The following is an 11,935-nucleotide window of genomic DNA, read 5'->3' on the forward strand; positions in this document are numbered from 1 at the left end:
GAGCTCGCAAAGGCAAAGAGAAGGTGTATGAAGGTAGAGAGCAGCCCGATCTTAGCAAAAGAAGGAGGCGTCGCAAGATCAAACATGCGTATTTCCAGCTAGGGTGTGGCTATCCCGAGTACAATATGGCGAGTGATGTTCAAAATCGAAAGGCAAATATTACTTTTGGTCAACTGTTAGCCTTAAATATTTGCCTTAAACGCAAATATTACTTTTGGTCAGCTATTAGCCTTAAATACAAAAATTAAGAAGGCAGTGGTCCACAAGTGTTAGCACCAAGCTTCCAAGAGCTAAGGGGCATGTGCAAGCAGTGCAAAACATGTCTTTGAGGGTAGGTAGTCCCACTGATGCTCTTCTGTTGGTGGTGGATGTGATTATAGAGAAGAGGATGCAGGTACAAGCCTACATAGACGGTGGAGCACAGGTTTGTGTCATGAATGGAAGCAGCCATGAAAGAGTCGGGAGTCAAGGCAGTAGTCAAGCCAAATGTGCGCATGAGGATGGCTAACCATACCAAAGCCAGGTGTCTGGGTGTCGCTCAAGATGTGAAGGTGAAGGTGATGGGCATAGAGTGCTTGATAGATTTTTTCGTGATGAAAGCAGGGGATAATGCTTCTCCAATCATTTTGGGTAGGCCATGGCTTTTGGCAATAGGAGCAAAGCAGGATTGGGAAAGCAAAGTATTCACTTTTCATGACAAAGAGAAAGGCAGACAAATTGTGCTTGATTTAAAGACCAAGGAGAGCAGTTCTCGTCCTATGGCAATCAAAGAGGAGGGCGACACGATGAGCTACGAATACGAGATAGAGACGGTCTGTGATGAAGGTTACACTAGCACAGAGGAAGAGGAGAGTGAGGACGACATGTTGAAGATAGATGCAGACCACTTCATGGTCACTATAGACGACTCCCCATCTTAAGAAGAAGGTATGCAACCTCAAGCTCATGGTTTAAGCATAGAGGAGGTTTCAAGCATGTTAACACTAGGTTGGTAACCTAACAGGACATAAAAGTGTCCTTTCAAGGTTTTGAAAAAAACCTCCAAAACCATAGTAGATCCACTCATTTTGTAAAATCCTTTCATGAGGTTATAGTTCAAGGCCTACTACACATGGAAAAAATAAGAAACTTGTAAAATTTCTCATCTTTTGGTCACACCAAGCCTCCAAAGTTGATGGACCAGTGCATTTTCATCAAAACAGTCATTTCTTATGTTATGTTGCATAAAAATAAGATTAGGGATTTTTGTAGGACTTGAGATAAATTCCCTAGTTAACTTTAATGGGTTGGTGATCAGAACATATGATTTCTTCTTACTCACTATTTTTTGTTTTGCCAAAATAAATAGGTACAAAAAAGTTGAATTTTTACCATTCTGCAGACCTATCATAAAAGTTTCTATAGCCACGCTCAATACAAATAATATATGCATGTTTTCTTAGTTCCCTATTGTTCTTTATGTTCATAATGAGCCATGGAGCATGTCAAAAGCATAATACATCTCTTACCAAGGGGAATCTTGGGGACAAAGATGAAGTGCTAAATATAGCAAACATGAAAAAACTGGGTTCAACATTATGAGTTGTAGAATCCCATAGAAACTATTCAATATCTAGCCAAATTTGATCCTTATGCTAGATATGGTTAGTACCTACAAAATACATGTAGTTGTCACAAGAAACTAACAATGTTGAAAAAGCTATACTTGATATACTAGAATGTTTCATTTTCTTCTATAATAAAAAAAATCAACCATCGTTGTGTACTATGAAAAATAGGGTATTAGGTGCCCCAAAACTCAAGGAATATTAGCTTTATGTTACAATATGCGACATAGAAAATAAAAAATGCATTTGGATATCATGAAATCCACCAAAAAAATCATAGAAGAGCTAAAATTGACTAAAAAACAGGATTTGACAATTTTTGTAATTTGGTCATAACTCACAACTTTAATATTTATTTCTCCCTAGAAGCATTAGGACATGTTGAGGACTACTACAGATAGTTCTCTAGCATTATACACCTCACAAAAATGAATTCTAGAGTGGTATAGTTGTAAAAAGTTGAAAAAAGCCAAAAACAACACCCGTTTTTTCACACAGTTTAGGTTGTGAAATGTTGTGCAAGGACAAGGTTAAAGATGGAATTGATATTCCAAAAAAATGTCGAGTTTTTTCAGCTCACGAGACAACTTTCTAGATAGATAGCACCTCAAAATCCATTTTGAAACTCTTGACATAATTCAAGGAAAATGGTCACTTAAAAGGACATAAAAGTGTCCCATTACCAACCTAGTGTTAAGTGAAGACTTAACCAAGGGTGAAAAGGAAGGCTATGTTCAACTATGTGAGTCCTATCCAAATCTATTTGCAACGGAGTACAAGCATTTGCGAGGTGCAAAAGGGGTGGAGCACAAGATTGTTCTTAAGGAGGGACATAAGACTAAAACACAAAAGCTGAGAAGACTAGGGGAAATCCAAAAGGAAGCCCTTTGGTAGGAGATCAATAAGTTGTTGGAGACAGGCGTCATATATCTTGTGAAAGAGTCAGAGTGGGTCTAGCCAGTGATCATAACCCCTAAGAAGAATGGGAAATGGAGAGTGTGTGTCGACTACAAGCCATTGAATGCCACGGTCAAGAGGAATCACTACCCATTGCCATTTCAAGATGAAATCCTAAACCAGGTGGTTGGGCACGAAAGATATTCAAATATGGACGGCTTTTCGGGGTACTTTCAGATAGGGATTGCGCCTGAAGACCAGTTGAAGACCACATTCATATCTCCATGGGGTTGTTTCGCTTACCGCAGGATGCCATTCGGCTTAGTAAATGCATATGCCACCTTCCAAAGTTGGATGAACAAGGTATTTGGTCCATACCTGGGCCGTTTTGTTAGGGTCTTTATGGATGATATTGGCTGCTACAGTTCAAGATTGGAGCACCTATCGAAGCTCCAGTTATGCTTTCAAAGGCTTGATAAAGAAGGAGGTCAATTAAATCCCAAGAAGTGCAAGCTAGCACAGCCTCCAGCGCAGATGTTGAGTCATGCGGTGTCGGAAAACGGTATAGAGGCTGATCCCAAGAAGGTGAAGGCGTTAGTGTTGATGGAGCCGCCATCAGATGCTCAAGGTTTGGATTCATTTGTTCATAAGTTGAAGTATTTATCACGTTTCTTTTGGATGCTGTCACAATATGTGCATCCTCTTCAAAAGAGGGCTCAGCAAGTGCATGGTTATGAGTGGGATGGGGAAGCTCAGGAGGATTTTGATAGAGTCAACGAGGTTTTATGTGAATTGCCAGCGGTGTGTTCTTCCAATCGAGAGGACGACTTCTATGTGTCTATGACAGTGGGCACAGTTGCCATTGGAGCGGTTCTACTGCAAAAGGTAGGGAGAAGCTACAAGCCGATATACTTCGAGAGCAGGGTGATTAGCCCAGGAGAGGCTACCTACACCGAAGCAGAGCAATGGGTGATGGCTTTAGTCTTCGCTTGCAGGAAGTTCAAGGTGCATTTGATTGTGCATAAGTTTTTTGTGTTGACGGCTAATAATCTATTGCCAGAGGTAGTGCTACATTTTAAGCCAGGGAGGAGGATTATGAAGTGGGTGTTGGAGCTACAAGAGTTCGAGTTTGAGTTCAAGGTAGATCACACGAGTCGGTCTCACCTGGCAGACATTCTTGTCAGCAAGGCCATCGATTTGCCGGCCTATCCAAGAGTGGTGCGAGATGAAGTGAAGGAGCAACCCGACTTGGAGGATGCTTTTACAATGTGATTCGACGGAGCATATCGACGGGTAGTACAGAAAGCAGGAGAGGTGTGGTGATACACGACCCACACGGCAAAGCCATATTTTTGAAGGCGTATGATCTGGAGGATGTCCACACCAATAACGAGACGGAGTATCTCACTCTGCATTTGGGTCTAAAGCAGTGCATAGAGTTCAGCATTTCAAGGTTGGTGGTGAAAGGAGATACGTTTCTAGTCATCAAGCAATTGCTAGGCCAATGGCAAGTAAAGCGTGATTCTTTGAGGCATTGGTTTCTTTCCATCAAGAAGATGTTGAAGTCTTTTGAGGAGATCCAATTCAAGCATGTGCGGAGAGAGCAGAATCAAGAGGCATATCAGTTAGTTAGCAGCAAAGTACAGGTGCATGTTGCAGGTCTATATGTGGCCCGAGCTACTTATGCAGGTAGGGAGACTTTGAAGGAGATTGAAGGGTTTTTGAGTACAGGGCAATGTTCAAAGGGTTTTTCCAAGCTGCAAAAGAGAAGAGTGGTGCAAAAGGCCCGCAAATTCACACTGGTAGGTGAAGATCTCATGAACTATTGGCATGACGGAGTGCTTAGAAGGGTGTTGTACAAAGAAGAGATAGGTATGGTGCTGGAGCAATTCCATGAAGAGAGAGGACATCAAGGAAAAGATCAGGTTCTGTTTCGAGTGCTTAGAGCAGGCTTTTGGTGGCCTTCCATGGTGAAGGACGTGAATTACTAGTGCAAGACGTGTCACGAGTGTCAAACTATAGGTGAAAGACGACTGGTAGCAGAGTCATAGGGCCCCATCATCGCACAAAGTGCTTTTGAGAAGTGGGTTCTGGATGCCATAGGCCCTCTCCCAAAGTCTACAAGTGGTAAGAATACGTGGTGGTAGGCTTTGACTACCTTACCAGGTGGGTCGAGGCCAAAGCAGTGAAGGAAGTAAATGCTAATGTGGTGGCTCAGTTTGTGTTTGATAACATTTGTTGCCGTTTTGGCATTCCATGGGTGTTAGTTTCTGATAGGGTCAGGGGTTTAGAAGTAAGCTCATGAGTGCATTAGTGGAGAGGTTGAAGATTTAGCATCGGTTTTCCTCGCCCTATCACCCCCAATGAAATGGTCTAGTTGAAAGTGCTAATGGTCAAATCGTCAAGATGTTAACGAAGTATGTATACAAGCAGGAAGCTGAATGGGAAGCAAATCTTTATGTTAAGAAGAATATGATTAGTATTTTGTGTGGTGTTTATTACTAATCTATATAATGAATTGTTGATTACGTTTTCTTGTTGATTTGTCTTTTGACACCCTGAACTTCGTCTCAATTTTTGGGGGTCTTCTACTCAAAATTTGAAGAAATGGCACTTGTCATCCAAAACTTGTTCGTCTCTTCGAGCTCTTTGATTTGAGTTCTAGGTTTGCATCAATCAAAAGTTATGTTGTTTTTACTACAATCAAGCTTGCCGCAGGTTTCGTCCTCATGTGTCTTTGTGAAGCATCTGCGATCATTTTTCTAATTTTGGCATCAACTTTTTTGAGAAATTTTAGCTTTCCGCTATTCATATTACGACCGTCAATCTTAAGTCTCACGTTGCGTCTCACGTCACTCTATTTTGAGAGCTCTTTTATTATTAACGTTTCCTTTTTCTTGCTTTTTTGGGTGACGTTGCTCACATATTTTGACGTTGATTGAGCATTCTTCTTGCGTCTGTCATTGACACAACATAGTCGTCATAGTTCTCTCGTCTTCAATTGCAGCGTTCACCATATATGGTGTGCAAATTCTGTGATCTTATCTTATATATCTTCTCACAACCAGATATGGCTATGACTATTCTTGTCAATGGTTTTCCTTCTGGCCAGCGTTCTGTTCCTCCTTTCCAAGGCCAAGAATTTCCAGGTTGGAAAGCAAGCATGTTGTTAATCCTTGAAGGTGATGAACTCTCTGATATTGTCCTTGGAAATTGTGTATGTCCACCTCAACCTGTTGACGGATCATGACAATGTGCTAATCACTGAAGGACCTGTATTTGAAGATTGGTATGTTGCGTATACAAATTGGTAATGAGGTGATAAAAGAGCTCGTCGGTATATTCTTTCTGCTCTTACTTCCCACGACGTATGGAAGTACCTTATTTGCAAACTTTCAGAAAAAATTTGTTACAAAAATACTTTATTTGAGAGGTTTGCTTTTACAAGTTACAAATATGAAGTTGGTACTACCATGACAAAACATATTGAGTCTTTCAAATCCATTATTAATCAACTTGCTACTGCCGGTGATCCTGTTCCACAAAAACAACTAATTACACTTCTTCTTGACATGGTGAAGGACTCTTCTTATGATAACATTGTTACAATTCTTTCTAATAAAGATGGTCTCAATTTTGACCAAGCTTGCATGTCTTTAATTGAATACTCTCAACATCAAGAATGACGTAATTTTGGTCATGATACATCCATGATTTCGCAACAGGAGAATGAGTCACAATAGATGGAACATGTTTTTTTATTGTCGAAGGCATCCATTTCAACGAGGAAACCACAAAGATTGTCATCGCGGTAATATTTTCTCTCGTTTCAAATTCCCTAATAAGCAATGTTCTTACTGCAACAGAAATGGCCATACTGAAGATGATTGTTAGGCACGTCAGCATGATGAAGAACACAATATTACTACTAAACAACCACGTTTATCTAGAGATTATTTTTCTTCTTGTGAAATATTATGGATGATCTGATCATCCCACTCATATATGCTATAGGTGTTGATTCGACACAGATCGTAATAGAGCATATGCTACTGAACATCAAAACAATATTGTCCCAGAAACAAGTTGCATCCTATGTTCAGTTGCTCCAGACATAATACTTCATGTACATGACGGATCACTTTGTCGATTTTGATGCTACAAGAAATATGACATATCAGTTTAAGTGGCTCCATAACTACCATCCACTACCGGTTCAATGTGTTATTTATCTTGCTGATAATACAACTTGTCAAGTAAAGGGTATTGGAGATTTATATCTTGCTACCTTATCTTCTTCTACTCAAATTTTGTGAGGAGTATTACATGTACCAGATCTTCAACGTAATCTTCTTTCAGCTGTTGCTAGACTTGTTGATCTTCATCTCTTTGTTGGATTTGATCATACCAAATGCTGAATTGACAAAGATGGACAAACTATAGCCAGTGCTCCTTGAAACGGTAATTTTCTTGAACTCTCTCTCAATGATGCTCTAGCAAATGTTGTCATTTCTCCAGATGATCATGATTGCAAAGTATGGCATCATCAATTTGTTCATGTGGAATTCTCAAAACTCCTTGATCTTCAGCATCGTGATCTTGTTCATGGAATGGATCTTAAAGCTCATCCCTAGATGGGAATTTGTGAGTTTTGTGCTCTTGGGAAACATAATTGTAAACCCTTTCCTCTTTCAAATATACCTCATTCTCATGACATATTGGATCTGTTCATAGGATATATGTGGAGCTCTACCTTCTTCGAGATCACAATATTGCTACTTCATTACCTTCATTGATGATTTCTCACGATATACAACTGCATTTCTACTTAGAAACAAATATGAGACCTTATCTATTTTCAAACAATTCCACAAGGCTACGGAACTTCAAATTGATCGTCGCCTCAAGAAGCTTTGTAGTGATAATGAACTCAAATATGTTTCTCAAGAATTTGTGAGTTACTATGTTGACAACGTAATTCATTATGAACACGCTATTACATAGATGCATGGCAAAGGGCTAGAGTAGATGGGAAGAGCGTGTGCAAGCAAGTGACAACGGAGATGTATCCTTTATAAGGTTTTCTAGGCCAAATAGGGCCTGACAAGGTGGAGGATGAAGGGTGATCAAGGTGCTATTTTTTGTCCTAGATGTTGATAGCCATTTTTCGGCTATTCCAAATTGTCATAATGAGCTATCTCACCCTACCAAATTCACCCAAACACTATGGCTATCCCTACCATTTCATTGTAAATAAGCGTGTGTGAGTTAGAGAATTTTTTCCATATTTTTTTAAAAACCCTCAATTAGCTAATCATTGGGTTAGTTGAGCCAAAAAACAAAAAACAAAAAAAAATAAAAAATATTATAACCCATTTGTGTATAAATATTGCATTGTATATATGACCTAAATATAAGAATTTTTTGGTATTTTATTTAAATATTTTATACTTAGATGTGTTTTATTAAACGTGTATATACCTTCTTTCATTCTCTTACACCATAAGTATATTTTTTGCCAATATGTACATCCTTTGCATATCGCTACAATTCATTCCATCTTCGAAAATCTTCATGATGGCTTTTACTTTTAAGAGTCCTTCAAGCATTCTCCACTAAAGGAGACAAAGGAATAGCATACCACTTTTAAGAAAAGCCATTGCTTTGCATCATTCTTGTCAATTTTGACCTTTGTCAAAAGGTGGCCACGTTTCCATTGTCGCTATGAATGCAGAACAAGAATTTTGATGAGGCGGATTTTCTTGCATGTTTATCTTTCTCGTCCAGGTAGAGGGACAACTAGCCACATGGAAACTCTAAAAATTGAAAGCCAAGGTTAAAAAACTTCTCATAAAGAGAATAAAAAGTGCCTTGGTAAGCTAACACAAGAAGATTTAGAACTTTTCTCATGTAGGAGAAGGGAGTCTTTTTAAATGTTTTTCATACAATACATAACATCATGAGCTTCTGCTCGGGAGGCACCGCATACCTAGCTAGGTACGATTGGGGACAGGGGACCGCCGGCCCCGTCCTAGCTAGATATGCCGTGCCTCCCTCACAGAAGCTCATGATGTTGAGGTGAGTCATAATGTGGGAATTATTGTGAGAATCTGTCCAAAACTTCTTGTGTAAGTTGAGAGAGGATGATAGCAACCTCTGAAAGAGAGTCACTTCCACCAAAAGCAACTCCATTTCTATAGATCAAAAGGCACTAACAAAGGAAAAGGACAAGGGACATCTGCAATGGCAAGAGCTCAAGCGTGGAGCATTGCCCGCCAACTAGTATAATTGCACAACGAAAGACAATGGAAAAACACAAGGCAGAGCGCAGTCGAGGTAACAAAGATGAGGATGAAGAGGAAACTATTATCACCAAGAAACTGCATGATACCACAAGATAAGCAACTAAGCATTGCATTGGAGCTCACAAGGAGCGACTTAACCAAGATAGAAACCAATCCACTTGCTAAAGGTGGCTCCTAATGACCAATGGGGAGGGAACCCCAATAGACAGCGAAGGAGGCTTTGACAACAACCACCTTTGAAAACCTCATGTAGAAACCTAGAAGAGCGAGTTGAGAGTAGAGTGGCAAGCCACCAACAAGTAGCCCAAACTACCTAAATCCGGAGAACACGAGAAATTAAGAAAGGCCAGGAACACAAAAAAAGATAATGGAAAAATGAGAAAACATATGAAAGTAAAGGAAAAAAATACTAGAAAACCCACACCCACACCCATACACACACACCCCACACTCAGTCACTCCAAAGTCAGTTTATTAGAGCATGCAAAAACCAAACTCTACACACCCCTGACTCACACAAACGCATGCTGGCACACACACACAAAGACTTGCAAGCTGGGGAAAAAAAAAAAAAAAAAGCAAACAAAGAAAGCAATCTTGCCTACTCTTCCACAAAGACCAACAAACATGACTCGATATAGGGCCCCTATGCTTGCCCGGTTCATTGCGGAGCAGGACCGAGGAGCCCCTCCTAGAGGACACTACTCAAACGAGGCCATCAACACAACCTTAATGCTCTCAATATTCCGGGAGCAAAGAAGAACATGCATAAGAGGGGTAGAAGGCACCCAACCAAGGTGGAAAACACCCAGCAGTGACAGACAAGACAAGTGGGGCAAAGTTCGGGCAGCGATGGGTGGGCAAGGCACGCTGCACCTCTTATAGGAGGCGGTGACAAAGACCTGCTGCTGCTGGGCGAGAATAGCTGCTAGCACCATCAAGTCACTCTCTCTCTCTCTCTCTCTCTCTCACACACACACACACACACACACACACACACACACACACATGTACACAACCCACACACCCAAGTCTCTCAGATTAGCTCTGTCTTTAAATCGACATATCTGGGGGAACTAGTTGTCCATAAATCAGATGATCTCACAAATCAATTGCTGTTGACAACAAAACCATGTTTATCTCTGTTTTTTGTCCTAAGGCAGATCAATTTCGAGCTTGATATAAATCACTTGCTACAAAATCAATGGAAAGATTGCTATTTTGAAGAGATTATCTGACATGACACTCAGGCACCTTGCGGTAGAGTTGCTACCAGATTCCCACAGGCCAGCGATCCCGATCAGAAGCAATCATTTTTAAGTCTGCTGGGAGTATATGATGCAGAAATATAGGCATTAAAACACCACTGCCCCTCAAGTAGCAGTAAAATACCATCCGGCATGTCAAAGTTGCGACGGACTTGAGGGTACAGGACGGATGAACACGATTGTCCATAAACAGGACGACAAATTACGTACATAAACATAATCCAACCACTCTTGTGGCACAGATGGATAGGTCTCATGTATATTAATGCAGTCACATAGGGAACAGATCAGGACTTCACCAACAAATTGATCTGATGTACATCATAAGAAAGCTTCCTTCTCTTATACAAGAGCCCAAACACCCTTTCATTTTGTAGAGGTTACCGAGTATAGATTCTATAGAGAGATTACCTGCCCCTTGGCAGATATCTATCCTCCAAAGAGCGGGTAGATTGAATGGAATGTGCAGAGACACTACATAGATCTGCACTCTAATGTTGCTTGAGGCGGGCGCCGCACCTGCTACAAGCGACATCATAATGGGTGCGGTAGCAAGCAGGGACGAAGCAGAAACGCCACCAGCTACGCACATGCACGCCTGTGACAGGGCCACCACAGACGGGGCATGCACCCGCCAAAGGCTGCGCGCCCACTACCTGCTGCTCCTCATCGCAGACGAAGACTAGACACATGATTCCTCCTCTTCCTCTTCCTCCCGCTGCTCTTCCTTCCTTCTACAAAGCGCGTTGAATCGAGTGGCGCGTTGAAATGGGCTCTTCCGGTTCGGTTTGTACTCTTTATAGGCTAGGTAGTCCTTAGGGGAGCGGCATCCCGAAGCTTCTCTTTCACCTTTCTAGAACTCATTGTTTTATGGTGGGTTCACATCAACCTGGTGGATGCACTTCCAGGCGGCAGAAAAGTCCTCAATGCACTTCCACCTACCTGTTGTTCACAAAATCCGGAGGCAAGGTCTCTGCTTGTGTGGAGAGCAACTATTGGTTGTGTAAGCAGGCGTCAGGGTGGAAGAGCCCTTTTGGGGGGCGGGGGGCGGGGGTTCCTCAGCTTTAAGTGCCACGGGGTCCCAACCATGGAATCAATGGCTCTTGTGCAAAATCAAAGGCACCGCGTAGATCTCGGTCGTCAATGGGTGAAAACTTTTTATGATGGGTCCACAAAAACTAAACTCGAGATCTCGAGTTTAGTTTTTATGTCGAGATCCCGAGTTTACCTTCAAATAGATGTAAAATCACATCTATTTCAACGAGGCGCACGCGGACATGTTGGCGTGTGTCCTTCAAGCTGATGGCGAGGGTTCAAAACCTGGCTGGGGAAGCGATGCGTCCCGAGATTAGATCTCCGCAGGTCCACGTGGCTGACCTCCCGAGATTAGTTTTTCGAAATCTAAACTCGAGATCCCGAGTTTAGATTTAATTGATCAACGATCCAAATCGATCGCCATCCCGCCTTTTAATTGGGACCATTGATCCCATGCTTTGGGACCCCGTGGCACTTAAAGAAGGCCGGGGGGGGGGGGGGGGAGAAACAAGCACGCTTTTTGCCATGAGCTCGCAACAAAAACCCAAGCTGCCTCTGGCCTATGTGAACACCATGGTCCACTTGGCACAAGATTATTGGTTGCAAGCAGGTTCACACTTCCTTCCGACGCTTGATGTGAACCTAGTCTTAGGAGTGGACCCTTTGTCGTCTCACCAATCCCAAATATGTATGCACAATATTACAACTAGTGATAAAATCATGAGGCATGTCGAAAGGAGCTAGCTTGGTTGGTTGAGCACTCGACTGTCGTGATCCGGGTCATGGGTTCGAGTGTGGCCAAGCGACCCTGGTAACACTCATA

The 11,935-nt window shown here is 41.8% G+C and overlaps 1 protein-coding gene across 1 annotated transcript; it reads right to left on the minus strand.

Moving 5' to 3' along the window:
* Positions 1–10,111: 10,111 nt before the first annotated feature.
* LOC147447512 (uncharacterized) lies at positions 10,112–10,848 on the minus strand. The gene has a single exon (XM_086524344.1). It carries the CDS (start codon positions 10,767–10,769, stop codon positions 10,569–10,571), a length of 201 nt encoding a protein of 66 aa, XP_086380470.1. The 5' UTR covers positions 10,770–10,848; the 3' UTR covers positions 10,112–10,568.
* Between the last annotated feature and the right edge of the window lie 1,087 nt (positions 10,849–11,935).

The sequence above is a fragment of the Adiantum capillus-veneris genome, chromosome 11, assembly GCF_014529385.1.
Source record: "Adiantum capillus-veneris isolate H3 chromosome 11, ASM1452938v2, whole genome shotgun sequence".
In the NCBI taxonomy this organism is placed as follows: domain Eukaryota; kingdom Viridiplantae; phylum Streptophyta; class Polypodiopsida; order Polypodiales; family Pteridaceae; genus Adiantum; species Adiantum capillus-veneris.